The 23,136-nt window shown below is 31.6% G+C and overlaps 1 protein-coding gene across 6 annotated transcripts in view; it reads right to left on the bottom strand.

The window, feature by feature from the left end:
* The window catches only part of LOC130447327 (transmembrane protease serine 11G-like), a 43,569-nt gene that overhangs the window by 18,207 nt on the left and 2,226 nt on the right, over window positions 1–23,136 (bottom strand). For all 6 annotated transcript variants that reach the window (XM_056784085.1, XM_056784086.1, XM_056784088.1 and 3 more), the window contains exons 2-5: window positions 20,821–21,047; window positions 11,310–11,722; window positions 7,253–7,393; window positions 3,126–3,328 (exon numbers count right to left, since the gene is read on the bottom strand). In XM_056784085.1, the coding sequence (XP_056640063.1) occupies window positions 3,126–3,328; window positions 7,253–7,393; window positions 11,310–11,722; window positions 20,821–21,030 (967 nt within the window). In that variant the 5' untranslated portion in view covers window positions 21,031–21,047. The remainder of the gene's footprint in view (window positions 1–3,125; window positions 3,329–7,252; window positions 7,394–11,309; window positions 11,723–20,820; window positions 21,048–23,136) is intronic.

A 23,136-nucleotide genomic window follows, 5' to 3' on the forward strand; every position in this document is an offset into this window, starting at 1 on the left:
GTTCATCTCGTATATCTTGAGATTATGATTGACATAACTGCATTGTGTTGTTGAATTTGTTCTTCTGACCTTCGTGCTCTTATATCTTGCATGATTTTATATTGAAATACTTATTTGTGAGAAACAGTGACTTAATATGTACTATATTTGTTTGCTCAACTTACCTTTCACAATAATAAAACGCGTATATTTATCAAACATGTACACGTTTCTATTGTAATTTCAAACTATTTGTAAAAAATGTTAAGTACAATATACACAGGTACGATAATAGCAGCTCACATCACGTGTTTATTTACATGAGAGTAAAAACTCTCTTTTCGGTTAATAATAAATTGTGAATAAATAATTATTGTACAGAAAAATCTAAATAATAGGTATAACAGTTTAATTTTTGAAAAATAGATAAAATGGACGTTTAAATTTTTCTTCTTCATCAAAATATGATATTGAAATTGACAATTAGTGTATTTATAATGATCAATAGATCACCTTCATCATGAATATCAAAATAGCAATAAAATCAAACTAGAACTTTGTTCTAATATGAAAAATTAATTTTTCCCTAGTCCTTACATCTCAAAAATACAGTAGTAGTCAATTAAATTATTTGTAGTTTTATTAGAATGTATAGAATAGAAGCTATAAATTTTAGTTAAATTTTTTAGTTGCTTTTTATCATTTATAGCTTTTTCGTTCTTATGAATGTAAACCATTTATTCAAATTCTCTTTTACGTGTATGAGATTTCGATTCAAGAATTTTTGAATCTTTATAATTGAATCATGTTTTTTTGATATTTCATGGTTCGTTAATGCAGTTTTAATTTTTATCGTATTGATGACCTTTTAGTCTATTTTCTAAATACTGATATGTCTGTTCTTTATAGACAGCGTCACGATTAGTACAAGGCACTTGATATATAATATTAGTTCTCTTGATTTTTGGTGTTTTAGATTTCAATTTAGTGAAATAGTTGGATAATGTACTCGTAGTATCCGTTTCTGCAGTTTTTCCTTTTTGAATAGCATCAACCTAACCATAAAATATCAAAAAAACATAAATTCAATTATGAAAATTCTAAAATTTTTGGAACGGAAACGAAAAAGAGAATTTTTAGAAATGGTTTACATTCATAAAAACGAAAAAGCTATAAATGATAAAAAAATTAAATTTCGCGGACTGTGCTGAGAACGCGATATACTGACTTTGCGTGCAATTGCACGAAAATTCATTTTGTTTAAACTAATTGGGAACAGTGAAATTTGCTTTCGGAATATTAAACTTGAATAAATAATGCATGTAACCGTCAAAAAAACATACATTTTTTACCGAGAAATCAATGAAATTTTCATTTGTTAATTTAAAAGTTAATTAACAATATGGAAACGAACAAATAAATTTGAGTCAATAATATTTTATCAAAATATGGGTATTTAACAATGAATCTTCAAAGTTTCATTAATATATCGTTAACGGTTAATTTTTAATCAATTTCTCAATTAAAAGTACTCAAAATTTTAATTTTAAAAAATTTATTGTTAAAATAAAAATTTTCCGCCATTTTTCATAACTACTTATGGGAAAAAAATAGATCAAATTTTGATTATGAAATGGGGGGTCCATTTGACGTGATCTCTGGTAAATAACATATCTATTATTATTATTTTATTTTATTATATTATTAACTAACGGAAACAGACAGAGGAGATCCTATAAGTCAAAATGTTAATTACCTATATTCACCATAATTACCTTCACCAGTCCTCAAATTGTTTTATATATCAATATGAAGTGAATAATTATTTGGTCTCATATTTCAGTAGTCAATTAGAAACAATTAAAATGAAGTTACATTATTCGCAAATTTTCCTGTAATAATTTCGATGCTGTTTATATAGGACAAATATCACAATATTCGGAAAATAAAGTAAAAACATTGATAAAAAATAAAGCATTCATTATAAACCACAAAATAGCAAAAAGTCACACATTCCGATAGCTTTACTCTAGTTCTCTTCTACTTATCAATGCATTCATTAGTTAGTAATATTTTTGAAGTTTTGATCTTCATGGGTTGCTCAATGAAGCAATGGTCAAGAAAAAACTATTCAAATTATTTTGAATGCTCTCTTTTTCTCTTTGGAATAAAAATCCTCAATAGTTAAGGTCATTCTACATTTTAATATAGTTTTTCTACCTCGGTAAAGGGGAACAACAATATTTTCAATCATATGGATCGTATGGACCGTGGTTTGAATTTCAATAGTTCAAAACATCACACATATTTTACATTTCATACATCCTATGATCAATTATTGCTCGGTTTTTGTTTAAAACATAAACTATAAAGAGACTAGTATTGTCAACAAAAAAGACAACGATTCTCCAAAAAAAATATGAATATTATTCATGTACAAAAGTGTTAATGAGTCCTTATAATACATAGTCCGGAAGCCGGCAATCTCAAAAGACCTGTGAACGCGGAATTGCAAAATTTTTATGTATATTATTATTATTACTCTTATGTATAATTTCTGTAAGGGTTGAGCTGATATAGCTATAGATAGCTTTCTATTCGATATTCTACATTCTATATACAACCCTCGATTATTGATGAAGTCGGGAACGAAATTGGAAATGGCTACAAGTTCCAAAATAGCATAAACAATGTTTGAAACTGTTGGACCGTACAAGAGATACAATTTTAGAAACAACATAAACAAATCTTTATACGTTAAACACCTAATCATCAAAGTACCGACGGAACGACTATCTTCTCTATTAATAGGCAAATCAGTATTGCCAAGTCAAAGAAAGTACTTAGCCTTAAAATTTGTCAAGAAATTTATTATATAGTTGTTAAATTATCAGTTTGTTAGTTATTAATACTTAGTGAGATACTAATAACTCACGTACAGGGTATGTAATGATGTATGCGTGATAAGATAACAATTCACTGACACCAATTCATTAAGTCGATTCGATTACTTCCTCCTTAGTAACTTTATTAATATCACTTTAAGAAATTCAAGTCTTGAACAATGGCAAATGGCATTCAGTTATAACCTCAACATTTATGGAAAATGTAAGTTTCTGAATTTTTTCACAAAAGCTGTTACTGACCTGGTGTTGTATCTTGGCCAAATGAAATGAGCGGTTTCGGTCTTGCAACTACACTACCACAACTTACACCAAGTTGATGTTGTTGTTTTTTGCTGTTATTATACCGCTGTATATCTGAATCATTGGGGACATGAAAATCTCCCTGGAAAAAATCATCTTCTGCATTTAACGGAACATGACTTATACGGTTTGTATCTGTTTCTCTGTAAAAATAAACCAGTTGATAATTGCTGACATTAATATCAAGGCACATGATAATGAACGTATGTGTTAATCTGACTATAATCAGAGTTGGGTGAATGAATGAATGATTCTAATGAGAATGACGATGTAATAGGAATTATATCAAATAAAATAACCCAAGTATCTAATACTATAATACTAGTTGTTCCGTAGATACTATTCTTTTTTCATAATAAGCTGAGGTGTATATGTCACCGTATGATTGTGAACATCGTTAGGTTATAATAATTCTCGCCATATTATAAACTGACGAATAATTGTGAACTGCAACCAACCATTTACAATTTTACGTTTATTTCTGGATAGTTTATAATCTATCAACATCAGATCGCCAAATTGTGAACTGTTCGCTAATTGGTTGAACGTGCAGTGTTAAGCGCCGCTAATTTTGACGGCCATTCTCTAGTCACTGAATGTAAACAAACAAATGTTCTTGTGATTTTCAATAAGTGTTTTATATATGTTTTAAATAGTAGATTGAAAATAGTAGGTAGATTTATATGTTTTAAATAGTAGATTCACTGTTTTCATTTTTAAAGTAACATTTTTAGTGTATAAGAAACTTGTGTGCAATATTATTATTTGAGATTTGTGAGGCTATATCCAATTATAACAATGTCCGCAATTGAACCTATTACAGAGGACACAGCGCAAATAGTAAGAAGTTGGAATGGACAAGTGAAAAAATACAAGTGTAATCAAATTGTTGGAAGACTATAATTCAGCTAAATCTCAGGGAAGGCCCCAACAAATAAACAATACCAACACGCAAATAAATATGATATTATGAATGTTGGTAACCAAAAGGTTTTAATAATAAAAAGAAAACAGATCTCAGATCCAGTAGTACAAATAATTCCAACAGAAGCATATTACCAAATAATACTCGAGGCACATATTGCTAGAGGTCCTGGACGACGAGACAAAATTGTTCACGCCTTGAGAAATAAATATGTGGTAATAACATTTGAGATAACAATATTTTTTAACCTGTGCAAGACATGTCTTTCAAAGAAAATCTTTCCTAAAACAGGGATTGTCGTAAAGCCATTGATTTCTGACGACTTTAATCGAATGGAATTCTAATGTCACAGTTCTCTGATATGTTGCAATAAATGAACATTTTTTACTAATGATTTTTCTATTTTGCTACTACACGGAACATACATAGCTATTAACATAAAACGTAAATACCTGATATCACATAATTAATTGTGAATATTCTTTTCTTGCCTCTCACTTTTGTTTCTAACTCCATGGATACAGAACGAGCTACCGTCATGACCCACCAATCAGGGCCGGTTCATAATTTGACGGATGATAAAATCGGACATATTATGAACCCTGCATGTTATTTCGCAATTTGACGATTCGACATTGACAGATTGTAAGCTATCGAGAAATAATACGTAAAATTGTAAATGGTTGGTTGCAGTGCACAATTGTGTCTTTTTGTATATTAAATATCTTCAATTTTAGTTTGCAATATTAAGGAGGCAGACAAAGCTTGTACTTTCGACCTACTCGACCTATTTCAGTATAGTTGTATACTTACAATCATGACTGAGCAAAATAAGTATTGTATGCTTAGCAAGTGAATGAAAATCAACTTCCAAAATTTTCTTTGGGGGTCTTTTACTATAACTTAATACAATCTGTCAAATTATAAGTTCATCCTTCCTTGTCAATGATAAAAATATAGTGAGATAAATTGCCTTTTTGCTTTACCAGGTAATATAAACTATTCAAATACTTTTCACCAATTATTCCATTGACAATGAAAATTTAATCTTTTATTCTTTCAATAACAAATCAAATGGATTGAGTATAATGACTAATCTAATCGTACAATGCAAAGTTTGCTCAACATTTTTTCCTTTAGCCATTATCAAGAATCATGTTCAATCCCAATTCATCCACTTAATAAATTCAATGAAATACTTCTTAACTATGTAACATTAAACAAATCTCTCACTGAAAAACTAAAGCAAGTTTGATAGCTGCTTACATAATCAGATCTATAAACCATAAAACAATGCTCTTATTTGATTTGGCTTGTCTTGAAAGACCTATACTATCGATTGTTGTTTAGTTTCGGCTTCATTTGCATAGATCCATAATTCGTCGTCTGTCACGATCTTATACACGTCTTTTGAAGCAACAAGATTGAATTTTTTCAGCATTTCCATGCACCAATCGACACAAGCTTTTTTTGACCGATTCTCAAATAATGCGGTATTCAACGCAAAAAAATCTTCTTGATAGTCAAATATTCTAGCAATATTGAATGTATGAGAGTGGAACTAGTTCCCAAGTATGGGAAACATTGATGTTTCCTATGACAACAGCCGATATCGGATGACCTTCACGAAATTAATCCTCTAGCGAAGTGCAACTACAATTGAATTCGGAAAACCTACGAAACAATGTGACCCGAAATGGTGCTTCAGCACCAAAAGTCTAAGTGAGTTGATCGGCACACTGGTGTTGGTTTAATTCGCGTCGAAAGTCATAAAGAGTCATCGCACAGCGATGAATGTTTTAAGTATCTGTAACTCAATAACAATCAAACAGCACTCAAATGACAACACGTTCTGAGTACGTTCACCATTAAAACTATGATGGCAATGTCAGATATGACATACGAGTATTCACTTTATTTTTGCCATATCCCAAAACTTGAGATAGTAGGCCTCGTAATATGTCATGACAATTTACTCCAACTACAGTAGTTAATACTTTCATAAATTGGACATCGGCGTGTCGATTTTATGTTTTTCTAATTGGTATTTATTACTAAGTTTTTTGAAATTGAAGCTATAAAGTTAAGATTCGTCTTAATGCATATGTTAGCGGCCAAACCCAATTTCAGGACAAACTCGTTCTTCCAATACGTGATAGGATTAACTAGTATAGCCTAGTCCAAATTAGTTTGTCCAAGCCCGATATGATAAACCAATTTAGCCTAGGCCAAACTATTTAATCCTTTTATAAATACACACACTCTAGATTCTAGAATAAACTAATACGTCCTAGTCTACATTATAGTATATCTAGTAAGTCAAAATAATCACTGAGGCTAGGCTAGGTTATAGGTAAGGTTAGGTTAGGTTACGTTGATGAAATGACAACTTGTTGTCCTCCCGACGTACGCAACTCCCAAGGATTGAGGAAGGAGAAGGGAGGTTTAATGGGTCAGAGTCCCATACAAACTCACAGCATTGCACCTGCCCACTGTGAGGATGGCATTAGCTTCCACCACACCTCAGGGCAAAAAAAGGGGTTAGGTTAGGTAAGGTTCGGTAACGACATTCATGACCGACGTTATGACCAAAAAGGAGAAAGAGGATAGTAACACTCAAGGTTAAAATAAAAAGAAAGGAGAGATTCGTTGATGATATGACCACTTATTGTCCTCCCGGCGTACGCAGCTCCCAAAGATGTAAAAGGAAAGAAGAAAGGTGGTTTAGTGGGTGAGAGTCCCACACAAACTCATAGCATTGCACACCGGCCGCTGTGAAGAAGGCATTAACTTCCACCCCAAAAAAAAAGGTTAACATATATATATATATATATATAGGTAAATTTATTATGTTCCATTTTAAAGTGATGATATAATTCCGAAAAGAGGATATTCATACTCTTTATTTTCGAAAACAACTAATTGCAGATCAATTACAATAGTACTTATCATAACATTAATAATTATAAAAACTGTTCTAATATAGTTCCATAATTACTAAAATCAAAATTAAGTTATCAGAATTTAGCACTACTTCCAAATTCAATCAGCAATGTACGCTTAACGCTTATAATCTATCGGTGTAAGGCACATTGTAAGGGGACTAAATGTTTCAACAAAAAAAAGTTATCTATATACTCACTTTTTAGAGTGACCTCTATTGTCATCCTTAGTAGATAGTTGATTTGATTTAGAATTATCAGAATTTGTATTTCTGTTTGAATCACGAATATTAGCACCTGTTTTTTGAGTCTGAGGTTTCCTATTATAATCGTTCCTGTCGCTGCAATGAAAAAATATTCATAGAACTAATTACACTTAATAAAAATGATCGATTTAATAAAGTTAAACAACTAATGAACTATTAGTTTTTCCAAATAATGAGGTATTTTGATTTTTTATTGAAAAATATTAGTTTATTCACCAAATTAGACGTGAATGGTGACTGGATCGTTACTATAATATTATTTCTAACAAAAAAATTGAATCAAGCTAGTGGTACATTTTCATAACACGAAATGGTATACCTCAAATTTGACCATTCTCTTCAAATCGATCTAGGAAAACGGCAAAATTATCATCATTTTTATTCACTGCTAAAGCGTTTCGATCAAATACTAGGTGCTGGGAAATCCAAAATGGATTTCATCATCGTCTTTGGTCCCACATTTGTACAGCTTATACCATTTATTTGCATGTATCAACTTAATCGCGTTTATACAATATGTATGGAATAAATTCAATTTTAGTATTATTATATACTATGTGGAAAGAATTTTTATAATGTGTCTATCACAACACTTTACGTAAAATGAATATTATGTAGCATAATTTTCAGAATGTATTTTTTAATGTACTTTACAATTAAATTGAATGTTCAAAATGACCACCTTTCCTTTCTTGACAATAACCGAGGCGATTTTGGAATTCTTGTACAACATTTTGTATGACCACAGGGGTTATTTTGTTAAATTCTTCCGTTATCCTAACTTATAAATTAGCAATATTGTCTGGTCTATTAGAATATAGTTAAGATTTTAATTAGCCCATGAGAAGTAATCGAGAGGAGTCAAATTGGGGGATCTAGCCGGCCATTCGATCGTTCCACGTCCTCCAATCCACCTATCGGGAAAAACCTCATTTAAATAATTTCCCGCTGTACGCAAAATGCGGTGAAGCTCCGTCCTGTTGGCAGTAAATAAATTGATCTACGAGTACCTCTTTTGGAGGACATCCGGAAAAAGTCTTTGTAATTTAGGCACTAAGAAGTTAATCAAATAGAAAATTAGAATAGAAATTAAGAAAATAACCCCTGAGAGAAAGAAAGAGAAGCTTTTTATTTTATATAAAATATAATTATATTAAATAATATAAACATATAGATTAACAAATTGATTTAATATAGTAATTAAAATATATATAATATCTCACTTCACACTAAATTGAATTATGCCATTCTATTGAGTCTATGATAAATTGTAGAATTCTGCCACAGAATAATAAGGACTTTGTCAATATTTGGAACTCATTAAATATATCTGCCATTTTTAGTTCCGAGGGTACCTGATTGAATAATTTTTTGGCTTTAAACATTTTTTACCAAAGCAGAAGTAGGCATAGTTAAGAGAATAAGTTAGAATTTTGTGTTTTCCAAAATAGAAATCGCAATGCATTCTACTCCTCAAGCCAAAAATATACAGAATAGCTCCTTTTTGGAATATGAAGATAGATTCGAAAAGGTATAAAGTACAAAACCCCCAGAAAGGCAAACCATACCGAAGATGCGATTCGAACAACGAGTAGTAAGTGTTTAAAGCAGTACGAGAATTGAGCTGTGGAGACACAGATTTAATCGCAGACGATATTTTTTGCCAAGTTTTCTACATGTACAGACCATTGAGGGGACCATCAATATGTAGACCAAGAAAGTCTGTGACATTATTAATGAATAGCAAAAAAAGAACTGGACCCAAAACTGAACCCTGATGCACACCACTGCTAGCTGGCAATTTACTTGAAACTTTGCCATTAGCTCTTACCAATTGTTTTAGACATTCAAGGTAAGATACAAACCATTTTAAGGGAACACATCGGATGCCATAATATTCTAGTCTGATAATCAGAATTTAATAATCAACACAATCAAATGCCTTAGCGAAATCACAAAAAACTGAAACCGTATAAAATTTATTGTTAAGTGAGGTATATATTTAATTGAGAACAAAAAAATTAGTGTAATAATTACATTTATTAGGTAGGAAACCAAATTGTTGAGCTATAAAAATTTTATATTTGGAAAGAAAGAGTAACAGACAATTTTTTATTAGTCGCTCAATTATCTTCCCCTTGTACAGGGGAAGAATTATAGCTGCTTTTAGACAGCTAGGGAAAAGCCTCTATAATTCATAGTTATTGATATAATTCAGGATGTGAGAATTGTCTGTGAACTTTTTAATATACAAGAGTGATCTCATATTCTTGAATGAAGTGCTAAAGCGCCGAAAACCAGTTCCTACATCAGTTAATGAGAAAACATTATTCATTCATATTTATAGACAAACATTTATGTAAAAGCGTTGATGACACAATGGAATTAGTTGTAGGACGCTTGGTGGAAAATCTATGAATTACAGAGTTATTTAAGAAGAGAAATGTGGCCAAATTCAAACAGCATGCAAAGCTCCAGAAAAACCAAATATTCAAATAGAAAATCATTCGAAACAAAGACTTTAAGGGAAAGTACATCTTTGAAAAAGAATTTTCGACAATAGACAAAGTTCTTGTTACGGTTCGAGAATCAGCCATAGATTTGCCATTATTTGTCCAATTACCTTCTACAGGATTGGTAATAATGCAATTGGACGATAGTTACTAGTGTTATTTTTCTCACCACCCTTGTTCAGGGGAAAAATTATAGCTGTTTTTAGACCCCTTTATCAAAGGATTCGTTGATTACATTATTTTCATTCTACGTAAAGTTTTTTGATAGAGACATTATCAAAATTTTACATCTTAAAAATTAATTTTCGCAGTTATGATTTTACCAAATTCAAAAAACTTTATATTGCTGAGCAGAGGACTAAAATCCCTTTCCATACATATTGACAGCATTGTATACATGTATTAATTTAATCGCAGCACATATTACAAATTATACCTCATTTCGGTTACTCAAAAATACGTTTTTTACGCTTCTAATTACATTTACACATTCCATCATTTTGATATTTATTAGTGGAATAAAATAAAAATAATTCGAATCCACTTAAATTAAAAAAGGTTCAAGGTCTGTTCAAGAAAACAAATGTATGCATCAAGCTCTGGGTTTGTTAAATAGGTCTAATTAAAAATAAATGACAAGAATAGAGTACAGCGGAAAATATTCTAATAGAAAATATCTCCATTAAGCGTGAGATTATTTATTTCGTTCAGTTGTTATAACTTTCTGGTTTAGAGCAAATTCGAGAAACGAACAGCGTTATTCAATTATCTGTAACTGGATGACTATAATTTCGATATAAACACAAAAAAGGAATCAAATAGCAAAGAACTTTTAAAATCAGAAACATGGGAAAGGTGGATAGGGCAATTTTCTAGCCACTTGGTAAAAAAATAATTCGAATAACAGAGAAAGGGCCATAACGTAATATTCAACTAGATCCAAAAGTCAGCTGATATACAGGATGGAATGAATAGAATATCCAAAGAGGAGATGAACTAACATTACCAAAAAATACAAATTCTGAACATCCAAGTATAAAATATTTAAAGTCCTATCAAATTATTTGGGTAAATATGGGTTATTTGTATAAATATTTAATCTAATTATGTAGTATCTTTATATATCAATAAATTTTTCGTGATAAATTATCTTGATTTTAAATCTCTTTTCTTTGAAAATCAGTTTAAACACCGAATTAGGTAAAAAAGTTTAAATTTTTACATTCTATTTTAATAGAAAAGATACCTAAAATCAAGAGAAATCATCACGAGAGATATATAAAAGGATCTAAAAAAGAAAAAGTTGAAGAAAATTATATAAATAAGTACAAATATAACAATTACAAATATAAAAAATATCTGATTGAAGATAGTATCGAATTCTTGGCAATCGAAACACGCATCACAGGAAGAATCTAATTGTGAGTGCTGATGTAATGGTAGCAAGTTCCAACATCGTTATAAATGTTTCTACTTACATATTCGCTCCTGTTCCAGTTATTTGAGGTTTCGTAATGGCGTTATAATTATCATCATTTGAATTGACGGAAGGCCTTCTAGTTCCCGAGAATGAAGTACTCTCTGTTGAAACATAAACTTTATCAGTACTTGAGGTATAATATTCCCTATTACCCCCATTGGATGTATGGATTGCAGTAGGGGTAGGTTTACTTAAATGCAAGGTGGGAACGTTTTTATGTTCAGTACTATTTCGGCTACAAATAGTTTTGCCATTCAGTCTTATAGTTTCCAATTTAGGGATTGTTCTATCTGTTAGAGAGTATTGTACGAAAAATCTTACAGATACCGGCGGACCTGCTTCAAGGACATAATTAGGATTAGTAATACGGAACTCCTTGTTATCTGTGGTGAATGATTCGCCAAACCAGTTCTAAAACAAAAGTTGAAGATAGAAGTTTTTCAGATGTAATCTTTCTATGAATTAAACCTCAAAATTTCATAACTTTACGAAATTACTATGAACATTTTTTAAACACCACGCTTTCAATGAAATCAAAGAATACATGTTATAAGAAAAAACTCTTACAAATAATCTATATTGGCAGAAAAAAATGTTCATAAGATTATAGGCCAGTAAATAGATCAATTTTTCTCCCAAAAGTTCAACTTAAATTTCTCCTACGATTTTTTTGCTTTGTGGTCGTTACAGTGTTCTGAATCATTACCAACAAACTTATCACCCTCTTAGGGGAGCTACCCCCCCTAAAATAGAAAAAACGTATTTTTGGGGGATATTCTCTAAAAAAACGTGCAATTTATCAGTTTTGGGCTATAAATATGAATGAAAATGAACGCGAAAAATAGAATGAAATTCCTTGCAACGACGTTAACCTCTTTAGGAACAATCTTATCACCCTCTTAGGGGGGTGCTACCCCCCCTAAAATGGCAAAAACGTATACTCTCTCAAAGTATACTTATCAGACAGTTAATAAGATTTCTTTGAATAAAATCTGAATAATAGTTTGAGCATTTTCTCATGATTCACAGTTACACCTTTGAAACCTGACCAATATCCAGTAAATATACTTACTTATCAGATATTTGATCAAGTTTCATTGAACAGAATATCAATAATAGTTTCAACGTTTCCTTCTAAATCCTAGTTGCACCTTTGAAAATACTATTCAATCAAAACTAAGACCATGGCCAGACATCAATATACACTTGAAAACACACATCCATCTCATATACACATGGAACTCATATCTTACAATTTCAATACTTAATATGAAGTGGAGCTTGGTTGGACATGAAACACAGACCTGACAAATAAAATAACACAGCAGGAGAATGCACATGAAAACACTTAATTCGTGGATCTTGTCTAATATAATTGTCAAGCTAGAAGTCTCATCATTTTCATCACACATAAAATTAGACTCACCATTTTTGCACAAAACCATGTACTGGAAACTTAGATTTAAAACATGCAATAACTGTCGATTGAGCGTCGTTTTTACATCGTTCTACTGCTGGCACTGTAGTAGACCGCCCACTGCGCAACCGGCCGGCGCGCACACAGACACAACACATACAGTGGGGCCCACCTGCTGCCGCTCGGACTAGGTCTCCGGCCGACAATGTACAGGTACAAGAATTTGAATGCGTTCCTCCCAAGTACATTGCTGAATAGTTCTTTTGGGTGTATTGAAGTCCCCGTTATTCCTGCAAGGACTGATTTTATTTTCCCCCGGATAAGATGCAATGTGAGTAAACGTCGACAGAGTATGTTTTCAGCTACTACAAGATTGAATGAGTTTTATTTAAAATCCCTGCAAGTAAGCGCATTTTTATAAAGCTTCTCAAAAAGAGTATTCCTATATATCAATATTTGAAATTATCAACTCTGTCAAGATTTTATAGCCCAAAAAAACGAACTTTCGAAAATAATCGTATTTGAAACCAGCATTACTGGTACCGACTAAATACTATGGAATTTAACAATTAAGTACTCCTCAACTTTTAATTTTACTCGCTACAAAGATAGAGACAAGATTTCAGTGATCTCGAACATTATTTCACGCAGTTAGAAATAGTAGTGTAATGAGAGCTTAAGCTGCAATTTTGCTGCGATGAGAGATAACAATATGTCAATGGAAAGCTGAAATTTTTATCTTCAAAACGACGTAAGGTTCGTCAAAATCGGACATTACTATCGGGAGTTATGGATGTTTAATCCCCGCGCTGGTTGAAAAAATGCAACTTGCCGCGCGCCATGCAGATTGCGAAAACGCTTACCTTCAACAATTTTGTTCAGGAATACGGTACAATTTGGCGAAATTGTTGAAGGAATTTTTTTGTAAAATTTTGTGCCCTTTCTGAATCTACAGTTTTTTTTATAGGACAATGATTTTCTGAGATATTCTGAAATTACCTCAAAGTTTGACGCGTATTTTGGGGGGGTCGCACCTGCCTTAGGGGGTGATAAGATTCTTCATAAGTGATGTGCAAAATTATCGTAGGAGCAATTTAAATTGAAGTTCCCAGCCCTTTTTACTGGCCTATTAATATTAAATGATGAAGCGTCGTGTTCTAGTAATAAAATTCAATGTACTTACTTAATTCTGTGTGATTCATAAGAAATATAAGATAATAGGTAAATTGATATAACCCATGAAGCAAAAAACTGTGGAAATAGAATGAAAAAAAGTCAAGGTCTTCGATTTTACCTTGATGAGGTAAATTTTGTATTAATATTATCCTGAGATACGGTATAAGGATTTATAAAATTATTTATAATAATAATTATAAAAGTTCAAATCAACCACATTAAAATCTTCCATGACTGGTAAAAGGTTGTATTTATAATAGGGAGGGGGCACTATATTGAAATTTTTATAATCAAATGCCATGAACATGGTTGACTAACTGAATATACTGATTCTGTAAAAGCTAAACAGACAGCATTGATGCTAGATGGTGTCACCAACTGTCTAACACTTTCGCCATTTATCGTGATTTCTCATTCATATGAATTTATCTTGAATAGCAATTATGTTTCCAGGAATATTATCTCCTGAAAAGCCATTAAAAAAAACTAATTACTATAATTTTGTGATATCTTCTATGAATAATTCTTCATTCTATATGGAGTAGATCGCTCTTTGAGTAGCAGGTTATTACTGGCGTGAACTTTTCATTTTATTTTAATCTCTTTTCCAATTATTCAGTAGATACAAGATACACATATTTCTCATCGCAATCATAAGTTGATGTTCGCGAATGGAACAGTAGTTGGGTTTATATTATTTATATTACTGGACTGAAGAAGCATAAAATACCAAAATATAACATGATAGAGTTGAATAAAATATTTCTCCTCACCTTATTCTCTTTGATGACAAATACACAAGACTTCCGTAACGTGCTGGTGACGGATAGTGGTGGGGTTTGATGTGTAAGATGGGGTAGGGGTGGGAACTCTAAATCTTAATATATAAAAATTCAGTGTCCTTGTGTATATACCGAACGAACTCAAAAACGAGTCAACTGATATTCATGAAAGTTGGCATATATATGTAATTTGGTCCAACTTAAATGATAGGATAGTTATTATTTAAATTAATGGTCTCAATAATTAATAATAAACTGATCATCAACGTTGATAGTTGTTATTATTCGTAGTTTCCATAAGTCTGGAACAGATGGCGCCTTAAGCGAATTTCTTCACAGAGAACTTTAAAATTTTGTCCTTTGCATCATTTTAATGTAATTTATTTTCTTAGACTACACACTATACATGTCTTATTTTGCCTATATCACTTAACGTCGCTTCTTTCAAATCAGTCTTCATTTTGTCTTTGTTGCATACATTACTTCGAATATTTTTTTTTTACTTCTAGCTTACAATTATTCAGAGAACAGCGAAATTCATTCACATTAAAAATTCAATACTATTTTTAGTAAAATGCCACCCAAAAAATCCAACCTTAATGCCCGTAGCTAGAAGACTCGATGTGCACGTGTTGAAAGAGCTCATGAATCAGTCGAACAGAGAGCAGAAAGAAATGCAGCTCAAAGAATTCGCACGAGAGCAGCGTGATAATCATCGACAAGAAAATGCATTGAGAATCAAGGTGGCACGTCAACAACACATAGATTCATATAGAGAACAAAACGGAGAAAATCATCGAACCAACCGCGCAGTAACGTGTGGATTATTTGTTCATCTTGCATTTAATTATGAACCTGACAACGATTACTCGGCTGATACCAAAGTTACTATTGGTGCCATTTACAAAACATGCAATTATTGTCAGGCGTTAAAATTTCACAATGAAACACTCGGCATGTGTTGCGCATCAGGAAAAGATGTATTGTCGCCACTCTCTACTCCACCTGAACCTGACACGAAAATTTAATTCTTGCTTCCAAATGACGTCGTTTAGAGCATCCAAAGTTTGTGATTTGTCATCTGATGGTCGTAATTTTGAGACAACATTCAAAATTCAAGGCTAGGTATATCATAAAATTGGATCATTGATTCCAATGCCAAATGAAGATCCAAAATTTCTTCAGATCATTATGGGCAATTGTGAAGAACGTGTAACAACTCGATGCCAGTATAATTCTATTGAACAAGCAGAAGAGAGACCAATAGTATTGTCATTAGAATTATTTCAAATCAAATCACTCAGCCCCAGCAACGCGTAGCCGGGTCTGCTAGTATGGAATATAATATATATTGCAAAAGCAGCTGGAGGCGAAGCTATGCCAATGTAATTTTTTTACTATTATAATTTCCTCTGGGCTTATCAAACCCGTAAATATAAAAATTGAAATGATAATGAATCATGCAATATCAACTAACACATAACCAAATTGATAATGTGCGTAACCTGTGGTTCTGGGTTCGAATCTATAACTCATTGATCGGTAATTGTTTTCAACACATACTTAGCTGAAAAATATAATTAGAATCGTTTCAGACTGATGTAAGAGATCGTTTGTCACCAAAAAAGCCGTACTATGATGTTTAGATCATGGGTTATTACATAAGGAGGTTGAATGCTCATGTCATCGCAAGGCTAAGGCGTTCGACGTAAATAGAGGATCCATCTTCAAAAATAGATGAGCTTAGTGCAGCATCAGGTTTCTGGTTCGAGGGACACAGACTAACTCTCAGAAGTATCTACAGTTTGATGTACAATTCCGCCAATGAGGATGGTATGTAACTGCAATAAAGGAGCTCGTGCAGGAGGATAGTAGAGCCATTGTCAGACATAGTAGCTGATTGTACAGTTACAGTAGAGAAGTCATGATATAGCGGTACCCGAATCAGTAGAGTGAAAGGAGAAAGACCAAGTTGCTGAGGAACACTGGTTTTTAACAACCAATGCATCACTGATTACCAACCGTCGGACAACGGGAGGGTTTATAAGAAAAACATATTTTCTGACTGAATATCACTTTGACCGAGAAATATTGCGCAATAAACGTAGTCCGACACAAAGAACATATAAATTCTTTTTTCTCGATTTTTTTTGTTAATTTTTTCCTGTTCTATATACTTTAAAGAAGCTGAAAGGTACATGAAATAAGAGTAAAATTTTCTCAACTCTCGATAGCATCTATTTATTTTGCAATTTTATATTACTGAACTGAACGAGCAGGCCGGTTGTCCCTCAATATTCACGCTCACTAATTCAATATTATACCAATTCCCTCTTCCAAGAATTAGCATGCGCATGGAATTCGTGGTGAACTGTATTCACGCACACGGATTGAAGAATAATACCAATACTTCTCTGTTATTCAGGCATAAAAACTATTGATGGATTTCTTAAGAATTTCCGAAAAAGATCATGAAATATTTCTGTGATCTTTCACCTATTCCTTTTAAAATCTTTCACAAAGCTTTCAGAAATATTTTGTGCTGGCTGGGTAAACTTAAAAAATGTGGGATTATGCTAAATGAACGAGTATTTTGGTACTGACAGTTCGGAAAAAAATTATTTTAGAAAATTTTATACAATTGTATAGAAACTCACAAAATTTTGTACAAGTCAACCCTGAATTCGTCGAACCAAAAACTGAGCTAAGAAAACTAAAAATGCTTAATTTTATCATTTTTAGTATTAGTTAGTATTCAAAATATAAATATGTTCACATTCAGCTATTTTAAAGTAAGTAGATCAAGAGAAAAAGCCAAAAATGAAGATACAGTTTGTCCATTATACTGGACAAAAAAGCAGTTGTGTTTTTTCATTATCTAAAAAGTTTGCCCTATGATTATTGTCGGCCAATAAACTTAATAGGTTTCATATATCACTATGAAGTAAAAAAATCAGCCTGTTGGTAATCAGTGATGCATTGGTTATTAAAAACGCAGGTTCCAAGTGTGGACAACATGAGTACATGCTTTTTTAATTATTATTAACCTTCGAATTCTCAAAAAATCAGCTTGCTGGTTATCCATTAATATAAGCGTGGAAAACTGACATCATTAGCCTGTCGGACATGGGAAATGGCGCATTATTTTTGTTGGACAAATTTCTTTGAGGTAATAATAATGAATAATCTCCCGGTTGAAACAAATATCAACAAACAATATCAGTTGGTAATTACTTATTGGCACCTCGCCCAAATTACATGTTAACGCCCTCTACGGGGCGAATGGCGCAAAATCGAGGTTTTTCGCAAAGGAAAAAGTTGTCGGTCTTGACCTAAACAAGCGATTAACAAATTTCCAGCTTGTTGGTCATTATCAAAAAAATGGGTCGAAGGCCCGAGGACTAGAATGTGTAATTGTAGTATTGAAGGTATTGGTATAAAGTGAGAGAAAGCATATGTCTCACACCTATTTTATATTTTTCAAGACATATCTGATCATGTTCCAAAGAAACTCGTATTTTAAGTAAGCTTTATTTATGCTAATTATTTTGACGACATATAACAACTTATTCATTTGATATAGTCTTTATGTCAAATATATAATTTGATAAGGTGAATATGATAAGAAACGGTTGGGTCATTCTTGCTGTTGAAAATAAACTGTTATGACCATACATATTTTCAAACAAGTAGAGATAAAAATATTACAACGAAGTCTAGAGATATGTTGGGTAAACATATTTAGAAATACAGATATAGGTTTTCTGTTTGAGTGGAAATAAAAATTTGGGGAGAAAATTTTGGTAAAAAGTTTGAACTTATAGTGTTCTCATTTTCTTTTGATATTAATTAACTAATTCTAGAGCTTCTCCAAGGGTATAGATTATTCGTAAGATATACCAATCGTGCTAAATAAATAGTTCAACAAAATATATATAAAATTATGTGCTGGATAATATACGAAATTCAATAAATTGGATTAATATATTGAAGGGAACAAAATGATTAAAAAATAGACTAGAAATAATTTTAATTTCTTGATCATAATTAAATGAATATACAATAAGTTGTTTCAAATTAAAATGATTTTCAACAAATTGGATATTTAAACATCCGAATGAAAAATGGAGATTATTATTATTATTATTATTACAATAAGGTACGGGTAGGGACCCTAAGATACATAAGCCCTGAAATATCTATATATATTACAAAAATTAAAGTACCTAGTTAGAAAATTAAAAATTACAAAGGAAAGAAAACAGATTTAACTAGATCACCTCGTATGCCAAGATGTTCCAATTTATACAGTAATCTTCGTTTTGGCACTCGGTCGAACGCTTTCGCAAAATCTAGGTAAATGATGTCCGTCGGGATTTTCTTATCTAAAGATTTTGTCCATTAACACACCAAAGTATATTCGTCATTGTTGAACGTCCTTTTACAAATCCATGTTGTTATTCAGGTATTATTTTTTCGATCAAAAGAAATTCACTGACATATTCTGAAATTATAGATTCAATAACCTTACAGATGATTGGTGTAAGGCTAATGGGGCAATAGTTATTGGGGTCAAGTTTATTGCCTTTCTTGAAAATTCGTGATACCGAGGTTGTTTTCCAGATAGAAGGTAACAGTGTGTATTAAATGACAAGGACATTATTATAGACAGAATTTTTGAAGGTGACATTTGACAGTTTCAGGAATAAAATGAAGTTGCTTAGGATAATATTTTTATAATGACTTGACTAATTGTTCCGGGTGTCCCAAAGAATGGCTCTCGGCCATATCTCGGGAACCGTTTATAGTACAGCTTCGGTAAAAAAAGTTATAACAAAAGTGACCTCAAGAAATTTACAAATTTTGCCTAATTAAGATGCATTTAAACTATGGTTATCGTAGTCTTCAAGATATTCAGCGTATATTTGATTTTACAAGTTTTAGTCTATTTCTTCAAATAAGAGGTGGGGGGAAGCGGGAACTTTATTATAAAAAAACGCCTGGAAGTCCAGTTCTACTTAACCTATCTGAGCAAACTTAGTCTTTTTTAAGAGAGCTCGTTTCTACCAATGTAAGAGTTATAATTTCCAAACAACCTAATGAGTAACGTATACGCTAGAGGGTGCTATTTATTTATTTTTTTCAATCTACCTATCGTCGAAAAATGTTAAATGGAAACATGCAGTTTTAAGTAGCCCAATTTAGCAACAGAATAGCGAAAACTGCATGTCGATATCTTTTTTGTATTACGAGATATCTTACGAAATGTGTAAATTTTAATCATTTTTCTTTAAACATCAATTACTCCGGGTTGACTGAAGGGATTCTAACATGTTTTGACTCCTCAAAATTGTCTTTTCTTGTTCTATAAATAATAGTTCCAATTATTATATCAATATTAATTATGCTGCCACCGGGAAACTGCGTTATGGACGTTAAAATGTCAACTGTCAAAAACAGAAAAATCATTTCTAGCTAAAAATGTTAATTGACAATTTTCACCATAAATAGGTATCTTTATCATTTCCCAAATTATTTTAAAATATGAATATCAGATGAATCATTCTTTGATATCATTTTTCTGTAGTCTAAAATACATGACATCGAAAAACAAAACAGTTACATCATATACAATTTCCCTGTAGTAATTTTGAAACTATTTAAATAGAACAAACACCATAATATTCGAAAAATATATTAAAAACCATAACATAACAAAACATCCCAAAAAAAAGAGAAATTTCAAGCTCTAACACCTGGATAACAGGCATCCACCCGTCAATTTTGCAATGTATATATGCATAAATGTAATGGAAAAAGTTCTAGAAAATTAATAGTTGGAAAATAATTTTCATTTCGTGAATAAATCATTTTTGTACGAAAAAACTTTCTTTTTGTTCTTAATAATTAACTGGAGTAAAAAATTGCCTCATTACAAGATTGTACTGTAAACTTTTTGAACTAAAAAGCTCTGCCCTGAACTATAAAACCAGGTTTCATTTCTAGTGAAACACAATATTAAGATCATTCATGATTTTGTCGACTTTGGACATAAAGATACAGTTTGTAGCCGAAAATTATCGAAACAATTATAGAATTAATTCTAATGAAGTTTTTTCTGAATAATTACTTACCCCCAATAATTCCGCTCTACGATCTAATATAACTGTAATCCAAACTCCTGTGAGGTCTTCAAGAGTTCTAATCGATATAACTCCAAACCATCTATTCGATTCTGTTTGATTTTCATAATGAAATATATCTGAACATGGTGAATCAAAATCTACTTGGGCCGCGACTTCATTTGATAAATAAACTATCATCAATATATAAAGGATCATCATAGGAAGTGTTGGAATGCCTAAAATAGTTATAATAATGCATACTCAGCAAAATTATACTGAGTGCGTTTTATGTATGGAACGTCACAATTATCTCGGAACTACGATTTTTATAAATTTTTGTGTACAAGGGTCTTATGATACGGCCGGTATCATGGTGGTATTTACAAAGTATTCATATCTTTCCTTTTTCAGGAAAAATAATGAACTTAGTTATTTCAAACAGATCCCTCTATATATTTTAAATTTTTAGAAATCCCTAAGAAATACTTATTATTTTTCATCTAATATTCTCTATACCTAAATCCCATAATTTCGGATAGCTACTTTTGCCTTTTCTCCTCCGAAGTTAAAATAATACATTTAGGTGGCTAGACTGCTACAATAACAAATTTGACATTTAAATAAATTATCATTGTTGAAGTTTATTAAAACTCACAATGGATCGCTTATCTGAACAAGAACGAATTGATATTAGGCTATGGTGATTGGCGTAGAAGTCAACAAGAAACGTGGAATATCTTTAATAATTTATATCCTAACCGAAATCCCATAAGAAGATCTACTATAAGTAAATTGGTAAAAAATTTTAAGGAAACTGGTTTAGTACAAGATTTATCCAAATCCCAGTGCAGAAAATTTGCATCAATTGAAAAAAAATCTTTAGATGTTTGTGTACTGGAGACGATCCACACTTGAGTACTAGACAAATATCCAGGAAACTCAATATTTCGCAAACATCCGTAACGAAAATTTTACGTGATAATAAATTCCATCCATACAAAGTAACGTTGGTACAAGAGTTGTCAGATGACGATTTTGATAACGTGAAGAGTTTGCGGACTTAATGATCCAAAAATGTTAAATCAAAACGATCAAAATTTTTAAGTAATGTTATGTTTTGCGATGAGGCCACTTTTTGTATTAATGGAAACGTAAATCGGCATAATTGTAGAAACTGGTCACGTAACAATCCTCGTTGAATGCGTGAATCCCACACCCAATATCTCGAAAAACTGAATGTATAGGTTGGAATAATAGGCGACGAAATAATTGGAAAATAATATTGTACTTGAGTTGGCTCAAATATTTCCAAATCCAAGTATCCAAGTATTTTCAATTACATTGAAAAAAAACTTCATCATTAGAAATTTTCAAACAATAACAATATCCCAAACGACAATATTTTGCTACAACAAGATGGTGCCCCACCTCACTATGCATGTGCCGTGAGGCAATACTTAAATAATGTGTTTCCCAAAAGATGGATTGGAAGGCGTTGTTTTATCAATTGACCCCCGCAATCGCCCGAAATGAATCCTTTAGACTATTTCCTGTGGGGTCACTAAAAAAACATTATTTATAAAAGCAAGCCTGGCAATATTCAAGAATTAAAAGATACGATTACCACAAAGTTGATGCAAAGTTTTAAAAATCACATGGCTTATTGTAATGAAGTAAATGGACAACATTTTGAGTATCTGTTGTAATCGCCTTCACTGTATGAATTTTTAAAATTCGTAATTTTTCTACTTCACAAATGTGGATCTACTTCTAACATGACACAAGCATTTAATTGGATAAATATTTTACTGCACCAGTTTTTATTTACTTACTGGCACTAGATCTTGTTACGAGATTTGTATTAGCACACAAATTATTAAAGAATATTCAAATTAAACGAGTTTATTCCATCGTAACCATCTAAATGTACAATATTTATTGTAACTTTGTTGGAAATACTGTAAATGTAGCTATAACTCCGAAATTATGGCATTTGGTGGTGTAAAGAGAATTACATGAAGAATAATCAGGATTTCTAAAATCACAAAATATATAGAGGGATCTATTTTAAATAACAAAGTTCATTATTTTTCCTGAAAAAGGAAAACTTTGTAAATACCACCATACCACCACCACAACAAAAATTTATAACAATCGTACAAGTTGTTTCCAACATAATTGAGTCGTTCCATACATAAAACTCACTCTGAATTTTTAATCAATTTATTTGTTTCGATTTTTCGAGATTCCGTATGCAAAAAAATTATTTTTTGAAGTATCGCATTCTATTTTAAATAATTATACAAATATTCCATAAATTATGAT

Source organism: Diorhabda sublineata, chromosome 8 (assembly GCF_026230105.1).
Source record: "Diorhabda sublineata isolate icDioSubl1.1 chromosome 8, icDioSubl1.1, whole genome shotgun sequence".
Classification (NCBI taxonomy): domain Eukaryota; kingdom Metazoa; phylum Arthropoda; class Insecta; order Coleoptera; family Chrysomelidae; genus Diorhabda; species Diorhabda sublineata.